Source organism: Antechinus flavipes, chromosome 3 (assembly GCF_016432865.1).
Source record: "Antechinus flavipes isolate AdamAnt ecotype Samford, QLD, Australia chromosome 3, AdamAnt_v2, whole genome shotgun sequence".
NCBI lineage: Eukaryota > Metazoa > Chordata > Mammalia > Dasyuromorphia > Dasyuridae > Antechinus > Antechinus flavipes.
The window spans coordinates 153,520,692-153,540,519 of NC_067400.1; the positions used below are offsets into that span (position 1 = coordinate 153,520,692).

Sequence of the window (19,828 nt, forward strand, 5' to 3'; positions counted from 1 at the left end):
CCCAACAGATGGCATGGGTGTGTTTGCTAGCACAGTAACATATTTCACCATTAAAATATCAAAAGAAAAAAATCCAACATGCTTGTTGGTTGGTGTAAATTCAGTGAAGTTATTGGATATTTTGGGATACATACCAGAGGGATGCACACTTAGTTTATGTAAATTGCAACAAGCAACAGCCTGTTATTAAGGGTGTTGTGTGGAAATATACCTAAAAAGACAGAATTTCTTTTTTTTTGAAAGGCCCAGGATGGTGGTGCAGAGAGATGGCTTGATTTTAATTCTGGGCCAAGGGGGGAGAAAAAAAAAGTCTAATAAAACGCTGAGTGTTCACTGTGCATTGTTATAACATGAAAAATACTAATCAGATTATGCCCGAAATTGGAATTGGGTCCTTCATTTACAGCCAATTTCACAAGGTCTGAATTTTCCTAAGTAGAGCAGAGTGTGCCGAAACCATGGCAATCTGACGTTAGTTAAAATCACAAATGGGTTTAAAGCATGAGCTTTGAACTAATCGTCCACTTCAAATCCAAGTGGAACCTCAAAACAGCTTAGAGAGCAGCTTTTGCTCCCTTCCAACAATAACAATTTAGCAAGTTGACATTGCCAGGAATCCCACATCACTGTGTCTACACATGCAAAGTAAAGTAGAGAAGTGAGACAATTATTCAGATGATTTGAGTTTTAAAAAACCTACGTTCACCTCTACGGTCCAGATAATTGCCCCAACCCTCCATTTCTCTCCATATAGACACAGCTTGAGTTTGACTTGCCGTAGTGAAAATTAGACCACTAAGTGGAAATATTTGCGACAGAGCACTGAGCCAGTTCAGTGCAGTATACTGCACAGGTTTCAGCCATGGACAGAAGGGAACCAACTCATGACAAGGGGATTTGTAGAATTTTTCTCTATAGCCCTGCTGCTTTAGCAGTATTTTACTGAGTTAACCTCAGACCTGGTAGTTTTATCATAGGCATACAAAGCTATATTTCATATATGGAATATTGATAATAGATATCAATATGTCATCAAGCATTTCAATGCTTACTCTGTGCCAGGTACTGTGTTAGGTGCTGGGGCTGCCCTCAAGGAGACTGTACTCCCTCAGAATACATACACATATAAGTTGATTTAAAATAGAGACAGAATTCAGAAAGGGTAATGGACTGGGGGTGAGGGGGTGGAGGGAGGGAGGTGGCACTAGCAGCCGGGGGGTTGGGGGTGTTCATCAGGGAAAGCCTCATGTAGGAGGTAGCATTTGAGCTGAGCTTTGAAGGAAGCTGGGAATTCTAAAAGCAGAGGTGAGGAGGGAGCGCATTCATGTCTTATAGCTTTGGAAAGGCCCAAAGGATGGGGCAGGGCCGAGCCACAGGCCGTTTGATTCAAGTTTGTTAACCTTTCGCTTCATTATACCTTCCTTTTAGTTGGTAGAAACCATCCTTCACTACTGTCTGAACTTAGCCTAATTATTGGCAGCCCCAGCCCTGTAAATCAGGACACCACAAGCTGTCTTAAAGTGGTCTTAGAGCCCCTATTCTGATCTGACCTGACAACTGTAAGCTACTGTTTCCCCACACTGTTTAACTCAGGCCACATTTGGAAAGCTTCTCTACTTCCACTCACAGCCAGAAACCTACATCCGTCTGGTTTAAATCTACTGTCATGTATTGTCTCACTGATTAGTATTAGCCTGAATATGGCCTTGGATAATTCTTGCCTATTTCCCAGAGAAGGGGTGCTGTCCAGATAACTGCATATTGTTTAAACACACACACAAACATTCATCAGGGGTAGGGGAGGCTTTAAAGTTTTATTAGTATCATAAAAACCCTTCCCAAATGAAACTACTTTTGATAAGTGTTCATTCCAACAATGAGAATTTGTTGAAGGCTGTTGGCAAGTTGGAGGAATTTGTTTTTGAAACTGAAATTGGCAGGAAGTAGCAAATCCAAAGCCTTCTTTCTCCTTGAAGCTTCCGTTCTTCCCCACAGCCTTTCCCCCCTCCCCAACTTCATCCTTTCTCGTCCTCCCCCACTACCACCCCTTGTCAAGCCAATTTTTTAAAAGTTTCATTTCTGATTTTTTCCCCCAAGATGGAATTCACATTCTGAAGCAGTCTCTTTTGACCAGTGAGCAAAGTCTCTGTCAATTTCAAGGGAGAACTATCTTTGCCTATCACTTCTAGGGAGTTCTTTGTGATAGGATTGCTTTCCAGCTGAATGGTTTGGAGCTTACCCTGTAGTATGTGGTGTCAGATTCACACAAGCTTCTTTAAATTGAGTGGCAAGATTCTGCTCAGTTAAAAAGAGTGAGTAAAAAAAATAAATAAAAGCAGGAAGATGTATGTGGAAAAAAAACTTTTAGCTCTTTTTATGTGAAAGTTCATATGAATAGCGAGAATATCTTTATTGCTATTAGATTTTAAATGAAAATGCCTCGTGTTTGCGTCTACATTCATTCAACAAATATTTATTAAAGCATCTACTTTGTAAAGCTATTAATTCTGTATTAGGGGTTGTTGGGAAAGACTCTTAAAAGAAAGATGCAGCTATTTTAAAGTGTCTCTACTGTGTGTGTTATTTTAGTAGCCCTCAAAAATTATTGAAGGATATCCATAAGGAAAATGTCTAAATGTCACTCTTGTTTAGAAAGGGATATATCTGCAGCCCAAAGGAAAAATAAATTTAAGAAATACCTTCTGTTCATGATTATAGGAGGAAGCAAGACTGAGAATAGTGAAGACTCTCGAGGAGTTTGATTTGGGCCCTACTGAAAAGTGTGTAAGGATCAACGCAGTCTCTAGTGGTCTTGCTGAGAAAGATTTGGAGGTCCTGCTGCAATCCCAGGTCCTCCCTTCCAGCCTGATGCTGCCAAAGGTTGAAAATCCTGAAGAAATACGATGGGTGAGTAACTAATGATCTGCTACTATTGTTGCTTTAATGAAAGGCCCAAGACCTAATAAGAACTATTGATCAGTAGTAATACGACTACTTTTAGGCCACAGATTGTTAAAAGGCACCCATGCAGTGTAGCAAGAAGGAAGGGGACACTTAACTAATGGGACTAAGAAGGCTTCCATTCCATTGAGATCCTCCCAATCTGAGCTTTTTTTCCCTCAAAGTTCTTTGTAGAACAGCTTCTGTGGCCCTAAGAAAGAAGCATTTAAAAAAAATAATAATAACCTTTCTGCTTTGTAATCAGATTTGTATTTGAGGGGAACACCTTTCAATAGCCCTCACAGTGGCAGCAGAGCAATTCCGGAAGCCGACTTGCCTGAGAATGTGGTCTTTTCTTGTACCCTGCCAGACCCTAACCCACTGCTACCACCTGAAAGGCCAGCTATGGAAACAGGCTTTACAAAGATTCACTGGGAATCATAGACAGCAAAACACACAAGCCACATATGAAAAAATGAGCATAAAGAAGGGGAGGAAAAGGTCACTCCTCAGGGCAACTGGAGGAATAAACAGGAAGCTTTTAACTAGTGTTTTTAATTAGCACAGATATTATTTCCTGAACAGCTCTCTAGTGCTTCCCTTTTTAATTGCTGACAGGTGTGTTTGTATTTCATGACTGACTTTTTCAGCCAATAAAAACCTGAAATGTAAAATGGCTGGCATTTCAAATTACTTAAGAAAACTTTGAAATAGGCCTAATTATACTATAATTGTTTTAATTGTTAAAAGGGAGTCGATTTTATTTAGGAGGCTGCCCTAATTCTGTATTGTAGAAGGAAATCACACGTCATTGTGTGGCTCTCTCCTTGCAGAGAAGGGATGGAAAGGCAGGAGGCAAACTTGCTGGGTATTTCCATCCAGCACATCACATCTGTGAGGTGGGAGCTCATGGGACCCCAGCAATATACATTTCATAGATATACTACGTAGCAGAAGTCCCCCTCCCCTTTCATAATACATCCAGAAATGCCACATTCTTCCTGAAGACCTCTATTCAGAGAACAAAAATTAATTAAAATCAACTGGAGTTGACTTCTCGAGGGGTTTGCATCGAAGAAGCTGAGAGATACAGGTTGTGGTTTATAGATATAAGAAGGGCCTTCTTGCAACCAAGCGTATTCTAATTTAGAATGCAATCTGAAGGCAAGCCTCCTAAATGATACTACATTTATTATCAATTTCATTTATCTAAAACACACACACACACACACACACACACACACACACTAATTTTAATCTGAAAACATTTTTCCTTTCCCACTGGCCTAAACCTTGACTTTAATAAATTAGGCTGAAATTTAGATCATTTAGATTGTATTTTGTTTTTTTTTTTTAAATAAGATTCCCAGTTCAGAGAAGTGCTTTTGCTGTTTATTTTTTTTTCCCTCTCGTTTTTATTTATGTGCAGCATAAAACCTTGAGGCTGATGCACAACTAAAAGATGGGCTTACTTGTTTCCTTTTGTCTGAGAATCTCTTGCTTTCCTTTTGTCCCTAGTGTGGGTACTTGTTTGACTGGCATGGCTTATTGGACTATAACAAGCGTAACTCTCCCTCCTTTGTAATGGGACAATTCTCCCACAAATCCTGAACAGTGTGCATTCTTCCCAACACACTATTGGGTGTGCACTGGAATTGAAAGAATTGCTGAGGCCTGCTACTTCTTCTCCTCCCCAATCTCTTTGTGATTTTTCCCCCCTTCTTCTCCTCCCCCCACCCGGTCCCCTCCACCTCACTGAAATGAACACTTTACCAGGCCGGAAACATTTAATCGTCTCCTTTTGAAAAAATTAATTGAAACTTCTCCACTAGTTACCTTTTGTGTTAGTACTTAGAGCAATTTTTTAAGAAAGAGAAGGAGGTGGAAGAGGAGGATGGACAAGAATATTTAATTAAAAATGTCCTTTTTAACTTAAAAACAAATGGTATTGTGAGAGGGTTTTTTTGTTGTTAAATGAGAATTTTTGCTTATTTTTAAACTAAATGATTTCTGTGATTAAAATTCTGCCCCAAATAATGGAGCATGGAGCATTTCTCATTTTTTAAACAAAAAAAATTTTTTTTAGCATTCAGACACAGTTAACATTAACATCACAAATATTTTAGTACTCAATTTCCAGCGTTAGGTTAGACATGTGATTTAAATGGCTCTTTTCTCTTAACTTAAAGCAAGCATTTTTTTTTTATCTATTTGAATTGAAGCTTATCCTGTTCATTCTTACTGTTTTCACTGAGTTATCCCTTTCACTTGAAAAGTTGGGAAAGATGATGCCTGAAGAAAATGAAGAGGGGTGGGGGTGGTGACAGGAGAGAGAGAGGACCCTGAAGGAGACTGGGAATAATTCTTCATTACTGAAAGCTGTGATTTATTTTAGCCTAATTGTAAAGTTACTGCAAATTGCTCAAAAGCTTTTTAAAGATCTCAGTGATTAGATTTTTTTTAGGAGGGGGGGGTTGGGAAAGGAGGGGGGAAGCTATAAGGGGAAATAACACCTCTAATCCCGCTTCTGGTAAATAGGCTGCCAGCTTTTAAAATGAGTTTCCTTTCTATTAGTCAGAATATTATGCTAAGCCTTAAGCATTAGTTTTTTATGTTGCCATAGCAGCCTTTTTCCTGCAGGGTTGTGACCTGTGATGATTACAGTACAAAGCTTATAGGGTCTTGAAACCCCCTTTGAAGATGAAAAGTCTTTGATGGTTTATATTTATGCAAATCTCTTAGATATGATTTACCCAACTGAGACTGAATGGAGAGATGATTAAAATTCCCTTTTCCTTTGATATCCATTAATGGTTGAATATTCCTTAAATTTAAAACGGATATATATGCTATTTTTGTCTTTATTTACAAAAATATCTTTATCATACCTGTGATATTTTTTCATCTCCCTACAAATTATACGATCTAGATGAACATAATAGATTTATAATTTAGGAGTATTTTTCCCCTTTTGAAAGGGGGGTAAAAAAAATCTGTGCAAGGGCTTTTGTATGTTTCCAGATGATAGATTTTGGAATTTGGGCTACCCCACTGGCAGCTCAGAGCTAGCTGTGAACTGGTCTCATGGAAAAAATTGGAAAGCTTTGGTCTTCAAAGAATTAAACTTCCTTTTTAAGGTCTTCCTAGGTAAGCTAAAAAATTATGAAGAAAAGCCTCTGAACAAAGGGTAATGGTGCTGTAATGAATAATATGGATGCCACTTAGAAGGCTGCTGAACAGTTACAGTGATGTCAGTGTTGGGTATGAAACAAAAACAGAATAGCAGGTATAGCAATTGTTCATTGTTTTAAGGACCTAATGATTTGCATTTAACCAAGTGAGGGGGAAAGGTGTTAAGTAAATCTTTTTTGTAAGGAAATCATGAAAACTTCAGAATCTGAGTATGTTGTAGTTCCAAATCCTAGGCCTCAAACTTAATACTTAGGGTTTTATCACTGGGGCTGAGTGGGTACATTTTTTCCTCCGTTTTGTGTTTGTTTGGGGGTAGGGAGGAGGACAAAATAAGCCGAGAAGTGGTTGAGGGGAAGGGTTGCTTCCTCAGGTGAAAGATGACTGCTATTTGTATGTCTAAATTTCAACAACAGATAAATTGATTTTTATCTAATCACGATGACATTTCTTCTGATTTTTAGTTTTCAGACAAATTTTTATTCCACTTAAAAGGCCGAACACTTATAGAACCAATGAACTTAATCCCTTTTGTGGAAACTGCCATGGGTTTGCTCAATTTTAAGGTAAGAAAATAATGATCTGATTAAAGAGTTAAGATTTTATAAGTCACCTGCAGAGAGCTTTCCTTTCACTAATCTGTTTTATCATTTTTAAAAACAATATTTTCCCCGTTCGGAGTCACAAGCTAGGTAAACATTAATCACCATCTGTTAATTAGAACTGACAAAAACTGGTTGTGAGCATCTTAGAAAATAACAAAGAGATTCATTAAGTACAAAGGAAAAAACTTCTTTGGTAAAATTTTAAATATTTCAACAAAATGTCCCCTCCAGATACCCATGTCTTTCCAGTAATAACTTTTGTCATCCATTTTTCTTGTAAATAAAATGCAAACTTTGAATTACTATCAGATGCCTAAATTGGTTAAGCAAACCTGGAAAATACTATTACCCACTTAATTTTTTAAATTCTTTTTTAAAAACCATATTTTGACTGTGATATCTTCCAGAATGTTTTCACTGAATATGACCTATAGCATTTGTGATGCACATGGTAGAAATTAGACAAGTTAATGTTTATGAGTGAGTCTTGACATGTGGTTTAAAGTGTCTTACATGTTATTTGCTATATTGGAACGGGTAAACATGCTCCAGCATATTATAGCCCTGCATTATATCCTTGAATGCTGCAAGATGTCATAGATAAAAAAAATTTAAAGGAGAATTTTTAAAAGTTAAGTGGGTAACAACATTTCCCAGTTTTTAAAGGAAAATTTAAAAAAGTTAAGTAGGTAACAACATTTCCCACTTTTGCTTAATCTATTTGGGCATGTGACAGTAATTTAAAAATATACAAAAAATTTCTAAAGATATCAATAATCCTGTATATTGCCTTATTAAATTATCTAAGCTATCTCATTCTCCCTCAAAAAGTAGGCATTTATAAATGTGCCTAAAAACCCCTAATCAATATATTGGATCTATATACCTCTAATATAACATCCCTTTTTCTGAGTTTCTAGTTTAGGTTTCTATGGAAAGAGGTGAGGAAGGTGGGGAAGATTTCGGGTTAGAGTAGAGAGCAGAAATCACTGTTGAAGAATGAAAAAGGAAATTGAATGCCTGTTCAGGAGTGATCATGTACTTGAGAAAATATTCCCAAAGAAAAGTTGAGACCTATTCCAGGCTGGTGATCACGGTGTATTTATCACTAAACCACAAATTCTTACAGGCTGTCCTAGATTTCCCTGAATATAATTAAAAGCATTACCCAAAAGGCTTAAATATCAACATCCATGGACAGACACAATTTTAATCTGTTTTTTTTTCCATTTTCCTCAAGTAGACTAGCAACCTCCCTAACAACTGAAGAAGATAAAATGGATTATATCAGGAAATATGCCAGATGTGATCTCTACCCATTTATTCATGTACACTTACATCACCATATATGTAGCATCACAACAAACATCAGAACCTGGGTTTGATAGAAAGCTTTTAAAGTATGTTTCTTACTGATACATCAGACACAACTTGTTGCACTTTCTAATTTCCTGCTCTGCTTTTGTGAATTGTATTGCCTCCCAAAAACAAGCACTAAAGAAATCTACTACTGAGATTAGTATGTCAGATTGGTGCCCAATACTTTAATTTGTTCTTAAATTCCCAAGCTGGCTCCTGAAAATGCTAATAGACAATCTCTTCAAGCAAGAGGATTCGAGGAAATAATAAAAACCAGTTTCTAAGGCAGTCAAATTGAATTTGTAAGATATTGCCCAAATGGTCTAAGTTAAAGAATGTGAATTTTGTAAAAGCACTAGCCTCAAATACAAGTCCTACATCTACACTAATTGTCTTATATGTTATTGATAGTGTTGAATACCTTTCACACAGGGAGAGTTGGGGCCGTGTTATAGGGCTGATTACAGCCAAAAGGTGTCAAAATTTAGATAGTGACATATTACCGTTATATCTCACCCTTTTCTCTGGTGCCAACATTTCTGTGAAAATTACTTTTGTTGTACTCTTTTAAAGGCTGTCTGCGAAGAAACATTGAAGACTGGATCTCGAGCTGGTCTTCATCTAGATGCAGTCGTTTTTGGAGGAGAGGATTTCCGGGCTAGCATAGGTTCTAAATCCTTGAAATACATATTAATTTTATATTTTTCAAATCCATAATTTGTAAAAGTGTTGATATTCAGTAGCTTTCTCTGGTTGTGGCCTTTGGTGAAGTAGTTTTTAAGTATATGCTAACATTCAAGATCTTTCTCCTCGATTTTTGGCCATGCATCTTAAAATTGTAGACTACTTCAGTATTACTACTATTATTATTTAAAAATAAAATAACTAATGTAAAATAACTTTTCTTATGAAAATGGCTCTGTGATGTTATACAGATTTATTGTTCATAATTTTTAAGTTGATTCTCCATGCACAATTTTAAAATAATTTTTTCCTGTATATTTAAAGACAATCTGTACTATGAATATTCAATTATCAGGTTATTTTCAAACATGGATAATTGTTGGTGATTTCAATTTCCCATGAAGTTTTGACTAGATCTGTTAGTGTTTTCTAAAGGAAAATAGTGAATTAAAATCATTTTAAAATCTGAAATTTCCTCTAAAATATATTTTGTAACCCTTTGCATTTTAAATGCCCTGTCTTTGAATTTTTAAAAATTTTGTTGATATATTTTATTCTTACCTCATATTCATTTCTAAGCATATCAAAGTCTTTTCCCCCCATCCAGTGAGCCATTCATTATACAGAAATTTCAAAAGAAAGTAGAGGGAAATATTTCAACCACAGTAACTGACATATCAGCCATATCTAACAATATATTCAGTATTCCACATCCATAGTCCCCCACCTGCTGCAACAGCCTTCACTATTTGTAGTCTTTTATAAACTGTAATTTTGAAGTAGATATAAACATTACTGGAAGAAATTATATACTTTTAGAAAATACAATATCACCAAAAACATTGTTTTCAAACTTACAATTAGAGCAGACACAAGTGATTGGACTATCCAGGCAATTTCATAAACCACATCAAAATAGTGAACCTGGAGAGATATAAAACAAAGTTTTATTTAATACTGTATCTGCATGGCCAGGTTGTACTATCAGGAAGTTCTGTGAACTTGAGAGAGAATGTCAGAAGTCAGTGACATCTGGTTTTTCTAAATCTTCTATCCAAATACATTTAAGGATTTGATACAGAACATCACTTATGACAGAATTTGCAAACAGAAGCCTGTCATTCTATTCTCAGAGTTTTTAACTATTTCCTTAGATGGCTGCAAGATCACCTGTGTAATACTATTGTTGATTTGACGGTTTTCAAAAACATATAATCAATAGGAGGAAGGAAAAATTTATCAAAAGTTATTTTTGGTCTTAAGTACCCTGATGTTATTATCTGAGACAAAAATATAACTTGTATAACTTTTGTGTATATATAATAAATACCTCAAGATAAATATGGGTATAATATATGCACATATTATACATATATGACCAAAAAATCTTAGTGCAGCTTTAAACTTTAATAGCTAAAATAGCTTTAAACTGCACTAAGAATTTTGGGACAAAAATAGACAGCTATACAGGCAGATGGATAAACAGAGGGAGAAAAAAAGATGAAAGAAAGAAAAAGAAAGGGAGGGAGAGAGGGAAGAAGGAAGGAAGGAAGGAAAAAATGTTCCTCATGATTATACATTGGTTTAAGCCACCCTCTTTCACCTATTTTTAGATATCATTTTGGTAGTTGTAATTCCATGAAGAAAAACTGTATTTTAACAGTAAAGACTTAAAGTCAAACATTCTCTTTTGTCTCTAATAATCCATTTTCAGGTGCAACAAGTAGTAAGGAAACTCAAGATATTCTCTATGCCCGGCAAAAGATTGTCGTTATAGCAAAAGCCTTTGGTCTACAAGCCATAGATCTTGTATATATTGACTTTCGAGATGAAGATGGACTCCGCAGGCAGTCAAGAGAGGGAGCCATCATGGGCTTTACTGGTATGGTATCCTGATCATTTTTTTTTTAATTTTCCTTCCTGATCATGTTTTTAAAACTGAGTCTAATTTAATATGGTAGAAACTCAAGAAATAAAAAAATACTCATAATGTGATCTTCTAAGAGAAATAAATACCCACCAAACAACTGTATTTTTCTCATGATTTGAAACATGGAAAAACCACAATTGGGTGAAAAGCATCTATTGCATATATATCAGGGAAGAATTTACATTATTTGTTGTTTATTAACTTTAAAAAATCACTTGTCACATTTTTTCTTTTAAAATAGTTATTCACCTTTCTTTGCCTCCCAAAAAAATGTTGACTCTTTTTTTTTCCGTTTTTTTTTTTTAACCGGGGGAACTGTACTTGAGTACATTATTATTAGATGGGGGGAACAAGATAGAGGGAAGTTTCTAAGTAAAAAAGGACTTATTCATTTAAAAAAGTTATTTTGGTGACATTTTCTGAGATTTGTTTTTCCCTGTGGCTTATTTTTTCCCCTCTCCCCACCCCTTTCTTCTTATCCCCCCACCTCTCAGTAAGTGTCTGTGCACCTGGCGACACCTACGGGTACTGGCAGGCAGCGAGACCAGCAGGCTCCTTGCAACTAAACCCTGTAATGCAGGCTGCTATCCAGTGATTGGTGTACCAGATCACTCAGACACCCCTATGAGCCAGGGTAGCAACCAAAGATTGTATTTTTGCAATAGAAATCTATTGTTTGACATATACACAATGGGATTCTATAACTTTAAAAAAGGAGGAAAAAAGAAGAAAGAGAGAAAAAGGAAAAAGAGAGAGAAAAAGAAAGAAAGAAAGAAAGAAAGAAAGAAAGAAAGAAAGAAAGAAAGAAAGAAAGAAAGAAAGAAAGAAAGAAAGAAAGAAAAGAAAGAAAGAGAAAGAAAAAAAGAAAGAAAGAAAGAAGGAAAAAGAAAAGAAAAAGAAAGATAATTTAAGGGATGAAGGATAAACTCATGTGGTGGTTTTCCTATACTCATATTAAAAAGTAAAACATACTCAAACCTAAAGAAGACATCAAAATCTAAATTATTTACAAAAAATTTAGTTTAAAGGTTAATAGGTAAATATTATTGAAGGAAACTTTTGGAAAATGATACTGGATTAATAAGGTATCTTAGTGACTGATATTTTGATGCAAAAAAAGAAAGAATTATTTTATATTTAAACTATTTTTTTTCTTTTTAAGACTTAAGTAAACCAGATTTTTGTTTGTTTTTTTAATTCATTTGACAGATCTCTTATTGATATCATCAAATATGGTCAAATTTCAAGTACTTTAATTCATTTTCACTAAATTGAATGCAAATTGAGAAGGCAAACAGTCATTCTATTGCATCGGCAATGTCACTGTTTTGTGGGTGGCCCTATTACACCTGTCTCTCTTCCTGATGGCTAGTTAAGATGAGGCCAAAATTGACAACTTTGGGAAAGATTTCACGCAGTCTGCCCAACAGACATCAATGTTGTAAACCTAAGATGTGTAGGGTTGGCTGCCAAGCAGCCAGATGTTGCTTTGAAATGGAAACTAATTCAATAAAAACAGAAAACAAACAAGAAGTCTATAGTGGTCCGTGTCACTATAATTCATTATGGCCTAGACTTGCTTCAGAGAGGCATCTTTTTTTGCTTACAGAAGCAGGCAAACGAGTGAGGGGCTAGATAATTCAGCCCCCAAAAAGTTACTATGTTAAAAGAAATTAGATCCCAAATTCATTCATAGAGAACAAATTATTTCAGTTGAAGTTTAAATAGCTACAGGGGGCATAGGATTCATTAGTGTGAACTTGCAAGCCCCACAATTGCTTTCTTAGACTTCAGGACCTTGAAAATCAGAGACAGAGAAACAGAGAGAGATGGAGAGTGACAGAGAGAGACGAGGGGAAAGGGGGAAGAGAGACAGAGAGAGAGAGAGAGAGAGAGAGAGAGAGAGAGAGAGAGAAAAGAGGAGAGAGAAAAAAAGAAAGAGAAAGAAAGGGAGAAAGGGGGAGAGAGAGAAAGAAAAGAAGGGAGAAAGGAAGGAAAGGAAAAAGGGAGAAAGGAAGGAAGAAAAAAGGAAGGAAGGGAAAAAGGAAGGAAGGTGGGAGAGAAGGAAGGATGAAGGAGGGAAGGAAATCATAGTATATGTAGGGAGGCGTGAGAAGGAAATAGGAAAGGGGGGAAGAGGAATGAAGATGATGGTAAGAAGGGGAGGGAAGAATCAAGGCTACCCATATTCACATAGGTCAGTAGAGAGTAAAAATCAGTAACTTTTAACTCTAGAGGCCATTTACAAAAAGCACTTTTTTTTAATGGGAAAAAAAAAATCTTCCATAGTCTTACTAGCTTTCAGCTTGTCAATTAAGGATTTTATAATGACATATCTTTTATAACACTTAGGGCTTATTTATGCCAATCCTTAACTGCTTCATATTATCTTATCACTGAGAAATAAAATATCCAAAACAAGTAGTGCAAGTTTCTAAAATTCACTTTTTCACAGAAGAAAAGTATCCATGCATGAAAGTGGGGAGAGGGATCTCTCACCAGGTTGGATCCAGAGAGTTAAGGCTCTCACTTAATTTGCTTAAAACATGTGATTTTAAAATTATCTCTTCTTTAGAATTATTATCCCTGGACATAGACTGGGTGATAATGTCTCAGAACTGGATTGGGGTTTATTTTTATACCCTAAATTGTTTTGAGGAGTCAAAATCCATGGGGGTTGATTTTTAAGCTATGGCAGTGGTCATTAAACTTAGAATATTTTCTGTCTAAAAGGCATTAAAACACCACCAACAAAAATTACACCACAAAAAAAGTAAACCTTAGAATAAAGCTTGAACAGCTGACTTCGTCATTATAGTTTTTTCACTACTACATGCTGGGAAGAAAGATATAAATATGAAGCACTATAGGTTTTCTCCTTTTTTAAAGTCTTTTGTAGGAGACAAAAATGACACCATCATACAGTTACCTAAAAGACTTGACAGGTATTGATTTAAAGCACGATATATCAAGTGGTACTGTAAAAAGGATTTCATGGTCATAAATTTTAATGTCTTCCAATTTTGCACCCTCTCAGTAACTTGTCAATAACAACACTTGAGTATAAAATATTTGCTTCATTCCTGCATGGCATTAAAGGCTATTATACAGTTGTTGGGATACATAAGACATAACCAAAGGGAAACTAAGACTATAAAATTCATGTTAGATATTTACTGAAATTTACCTTCGAGTGTCACTATTGATAGGGTTTGTCTGTTTCTAAATATTTGAAATATCATTTTCATTTCCAAAATTCAGAGGCAAGTCTGAAAACTATTTATTGGATGTTAGTTTTGTTATGCTTTATGTAGACTATACTTGTTCTTCAATTTGAAAAATCTAGAACAAATTGTTTCCATGAAATCTGGATCTTTAGATATCAATATGAATTATGTATACAAGTTTAAAATTCAATAGTAACTCTGAGTGGAAAAATGAATGCCAATATGCAACTAGCTCCTGTTTCTAGTAATAGTGTCACAATTCGATTTTCAAAATAATTTTCAGCATATAATGTTGAAGAAATCTGACATCAAGAACTTTATTTCTTCCCAGAAATTATTATCTGAATGATTTCATGTTTATTTACTTTGTACAACTATTTTGCCCAAATTTTCTTTTATTAAAAGTCTTATAGTAATAAATGAGCAAGAAAGGGCTACTAAAGGTTATTTTAATTATCTCATTTCAAAGCTATCAAAGATTTCAAAGAAGCATACTTCTCCCACATGAAATGTTGAAATAAATATTTTTGATACAAATGTCATTCTTATTTTGATTCAAACATAATGGCATTTGTGAAACTGATGTTTTGTGAAACATAAAGGATAAAAATTATATTTACTAAATGCTAAAAGAAATGAGTGGCTAAAAAATAAATGGAAGAAATGTACCAAAATATCCTCAACAGTATGAGTTGTTATTAATCATATATTCATTTTCAATTCATAAACATGACAAATAATTTTGCCACATAATGAAATATAATAGCATCATTACTGTACCATTAAATTATGTCGCATTTTATTAATATGCTCTGGTTGGCATCCCTATTTCCTTGATCATTTGTTGAACTATTTTTAAAATGCCCATATCATTTCCACCATTTCCTTTGACAGTTTTGATCTCTATGCAAAGTCAGGTTTTTATTTCTGTCTATGAACAATTATAGTAAATATGAGCTGATATCAATGTTTTCCTCATGGAGGAAAAAAAGTTCCTTTTGAAGTATGGCATATGGCTGTTTAAGGAACAAATCAAATCCCTTAATTTATCCAATCAAAAAGGGGAAATCTGGCTGTTTTCTTGGTTTCTGTTGCCAGAATAGTCTTTAGTAATTCTAAATTCGAATTATTTTTTTCTAAAATTGCACAGTCTCGTTTAACACTGTGCTCCAATTTACTTTCTTCTACAAAAGTGATTAAAATATTTCACTGAAAGAACTTTTTCTATTTCTTGTTGCAAAAGTGTATAGTAAATGAAAGTGAATTATAGATTTGCTTGTTGACAGCATCTAAGGTGAATTGCATTAGCCATTTTATTTGGGCTTTGTGGAAGTCAAAATGTAGCTTCTTAAACACATATAACTTGGGAGGATTCTGCAATATACAGAAATTATTCCTAAAATTTAATTAAGAAGCATTTAATTGAGTTTCATTTCTATTTTAATCCAAAAAAAAATCTGCAAACATCATGATTTAAAAGAGTAGACAGATTTTAATTCCAATCGAAACCCTGACTCAAAGCATTTGCCCTGGATATATACCTGTAATTAGAAATAGGAAATTATCTGTGCTGATTGAATAGAATTATACTTCTATAGGGAAATAAATGCAATTATTCCCATTGTTTTGTTTGTTCTTATTCTGAGTTCTAGAGAAAGCCTGCTTACTTCCTGGTCTTTTTTTCTCCCAAGTACTAAAATAATTAGTTATTTAATCTAGAATCTATAAAGCATTCAGGATCCTCGAGTGGTTGAAACATTTTATTTGAACATCTGTTTGTTGTTTCATGTTTCCAGTGTTATTAATCTTCTTGTAGGTAAGCAGGTGATCCACCCAAACCAAATTGCAGTGGTCCAGGAGCAGTTTTCTCCAACGAGTGAAAAAATTAAGTGGGCCGAAGAACTGATTTCAGCTTTTAAAGAACATCAACAATTAGGAAAGGTAATGGTCTCATTTAATACCTTAAATATAATAATATTTAAAAGGATATTTTAAAAGGATTGAAGATAGTATATTAAAATATGGAAAGGAAAGAAAAATAACAATTTAGCTTTTTTTTTAATGCACTACATCAAGTGATGATTTTCCAGAACATAATCCATAAGTGAAAAATCTTCATGTAGTTGATTTTTTAAGTCACTCTCCCCATTTTCCTAAGCAGAATTTTAAAGTCCACTGAATCCTTTTTTCCATATTGCATAAGAGATATTGCCAGCACTGGGGAAAAATAAAAGGCTCTTAGTTTAATGCGCAGATATGAATGAAGCATGGGTATGAGAATAATTTGAAATTGAAACAAGAGCAAATAGTTATGAAATGAACACCGTTTGACTAAATGTTTCTTGTGGGAGAATAAATAAATTCCAACTTTTTTAATGTGAAAAATATCTCTTCAGAATTAGTCATTTAAAAGTGGGCGGTTTTATGTGCATTTGTACCAATTTCTGGACCTGAGATTTGGATAGAGTAGAAAGCAAATTAACACTGGAATATGGTTGTTCCTAATTTAGTGCATCATTGAGTCTCACGTTTCCTGCTCTGTGGGTTTCTGCTATGTAAATATTGCAGTGGTGATGCACAATCTGTCTCCACTTTGTGCCAGTAATACTTAAATTAGGTGTCGCCGGAAGGAAGATTTTATGCCAGTTGCAGCATTGTCAGTTAATTATCTTAAAGGTTATTTGCTATAATCCAGTTTGCCTCTTTTTTTAGAGGAAAGAAAAAAGTTGCATCTGTAAATCTGTTTCTACTAGTTAATAGATAAAGCTGACCCTGGTACTTCTGAGGGATGAAGTTGTGGTATTGGCAATAGAAGGTGGCTTAACAGGAAAAACCCACTGAAAAATTTTTAAAGGACTAATTTTTAATCAGACAGAAGATACTCTTTCTCAGTAACCATTTTTCATCTGTGGTGAAACTATAGCATGAATTTGACAAGCATCTCTTTTTGTATTTTATATTATCAGAATATAAGGCTTTAAAATTTGAGATCCTAAGGGAAGTGGATGACAAACCAAAAACCTTCATTTTTCTGGTCTTATTCTCTTTCTCTCTTCCACTGCCACCCCTGGGATTCAGACACACACACACACACACACACACACACACACACACACACACACACCCCACACTTTTTTAAATGCCAGGAGTTGAACTATACTAAAAATTGGAAAAACTAGCTTCAATCTGCCTCCCACCTCCTGGTTCTATGATAGGTAGTAGCAATTTATTTTGAAATGGAGAGACATCCATCTCTGGTTACCTGCTTGTGCTTCCTGGAGAACTATTTTTATTTTGGTAGTTAATTTGTTTTATTTCTGCCTCTTATTCAGCTCCCCCAACCTTCATTCAATCCCCATGAGGATCCAGTGTAGACCTGAATACACCCCGTAAAACTCATGCATGCAAAATAATTTTTATCATTTTTTTGCTTATATATGCCTGCCTGTGCACACATGCACATTTGCAAAATGGGTTTCAGTATCACTGGTGCATACCTCATGCCAGTGCAGGAAAACTCATAGGGATAAATACTCTCTCCTGAAATAATAAGCTGGGGTAAGCTGCTGACCTTAAAAATGACAAAACCAGCAGATCCCCAATCTGGGCTTGCAATAAGTGCATCAACAGCCTGTGTTTGTGTGGTGCTGGATGCCAAGGAATGAGGCCACCAGGCAAGAGAAGGAAAGACTGGGTAGTGGGAGAGGTGAACCGAAATTTCAGTTTTAGAAAAATAGAATCCAAGCTAGAAACATACTATTGAACTGGCATTTAAGCAACTCAAATGATGAAAATAACACTTTTCCTTTGTATTTGGAAAGTGCTGTTCCTGGGGAAAATTGTCCCAACCTGTTCAAGCCTTTCAATGATGGCAATGCTTGAATGTGAAAGATTCTAAAATGTTTTTAATCAGAAGCGCTATCTTGTTGGGGAATAAGCTTTCATAACAGTGTGGCGGGATCTATTTTCTTAGGAAAAAATCATAGAAATTAGAGTGGGGTGGAGAGGAGAAACAATTAGGTCATCTTTACCCTGCCCGGAAAGTGTAGGTTTATTCCTTACAGCACATTCTCTGGTTCTTTGTCCAGTCCAGGTTTGAATGACTCAAGTAATAGGGCTTCCAGTTGAGGCACAAGGTTATTTTATCCAGTTAGGTTTTTTTTTTCATTTTGCCTATACATTGGTTAGTCACAAAAATTAGGTCTGCAGGTAGGTGACTCTCCGTCTTGAGGGGATCTTAGGGTTTAAATAATGTGGGTTCAGTTTACAAAGACTTGTTATAAATAGGTTGTTCTATAGAAAATATTGCTCCTAGCCAACAGCTAATCTATTTCATTTCAAAGGTGAATTACTAAAGAAAGAAAAGGAAATCTGTTTTATTGAGTTAGTCTAGAACACAGATAACTTTCGAAGAAAGAAAAGCTAGGGAGTTGTGTCCTAGTGAGGTCTCACCCACCCACCCAAAAAATCCAACATCAAAAAAAAGTAAAAAACCTTTTTATTCCCTACCAATGAAATTTTTTTTCTGGTATTGCTTTGAAATGGAATCATCCTGATAAAGCAAAATAACTTGATTTACTCTTCTCTTCTTCCTTCTCCCAACTCAAAATATATTATGCTCAAAAATCAGAATTATCTATAAAAATGACACTGTTGATGATGGTGTTGTTTGTGATTTCTCTCTAGTGTTATTAATCAAAATTGAAGGTTCTCTTTTCTCCTCTGCCCATTGCCAAAAAAATAATAATAAAATCCTGGGACTCTGAATTATTAGAATTGAACAGATAAATTATTTTATTTCATCTGTTGTGATCACAAGATTTTTATTTTGTTTTACTTTTTAATTGAACTTCTAAGCAAATAAAGTTTGATGTCCTCAGTTCAATCCTAGTGAACAACATTTTAAATTAAAAAAATAATATTCAGCTCATATAATTTATAACAATTTGACAGATAGTTAGGGTAGTCTTTGGAACAGATCTGAACCTAGGCTACTTCAGGCTGTTTACAGAATAAAATCCTTAGCACAGTCATACTCACAAGTAAGAATTAAGCACATCAATTGGCATTATAGAATTCAAAGTTCATCTTTGTTTCTGGGAAGGTTAAAAAATTCAATATTTTATCTACCACAGTGATGCTGATACTTTAAGTTTCAAAAGCTATAATATTTGCATCCTAGTTATTATCAGTTATATGCTATCTGTCTTTAATAACCCATATTCTTTTTAGCTTGGTCTTTCAAAGAGTCATAGGTGGGGGAGTTCAGTTTAAGGTTTAGGCACCATTTGACTTTTTTTCCCCAATTCCTAATTCTTTTAGAAAATTAGTTAAGACATCAAATGAAAATTTCTCCACTATTAGTGCCTTTTGTTCATCACACATGATCTGTGTTTAATACATGATCTGTATTAAATTCACAAAACCATTTCCTAATAATTTGATTTTATCTTGGCTCCTTTTTAGCTATTACTAAACTGCATCACACATTTTAAATTGGTGTGGGGAAATGGCCATGGGAAGGGGGAAGAAGGAACATATTTCACAGGGAGATTTTTATTAAAAGTAAATATATCACTGTAGACTTTATCCAAAAATAATAAAATTCTAATTATATTAGAAAATAGTGTATTTTAACCTAAATTCTGCTTACTGTATAAGTAGGATTTTTCTAATAGTTCTTTTATTCTTTAAACATTTTAATAGATATAAAAAATAAATACTCAAAGTAAAAAAAGCAAATATTAATTAAGTTTTAAACAATATGTAAATGTAAAATAAAATACATATATAAAATCCTATAAGATACATATTTTATAGGATTTTAGACATACATATGCAAACATGTGTTATACATACATATATATGTAGATTAAACATATCTCAGAAGTCTG

At 34.6% G+C, this 19,828-nt stretch overlaps 1 protein-coding gene across 3 annotated transcripts in view; it reads left to right on the plus strand.

Moving 5' to 3' along the window:
• CLYBL (citramalyl-CoA lyase) overlaps positions 1-19,828 on the plus strand; it is a 357,152-nt gene that overhangs the window by 313,182 nt on the left and 24,142 nt on the right. For all 3 annotated transcript variants that reach the window (XM_051984069.1, XM_051984068.1, XM_051984067.1), the window contains exons 3-7: positions 2,719-2,907; positions 6,594-6,695; positions 8,667-8,760; positions 10,492-10,659; positions 15,751-15,875. In XM_051984069.1, coding sequence (XP_051840029.1) covers positions 2,719-2,907; positions 6,594-6,695; positions 8,667-8,760; positions 10,492-10,659; positions 15,751-15,875 — 678 coding nt within the window. The remainder of the gene's footprint in view (positions 1-2,718; positions 2,908-6,593; positions 6,696-8,666; positions 8,761-10,491; positions 10,660-15,750; positions 15,876-19,828) is intronic.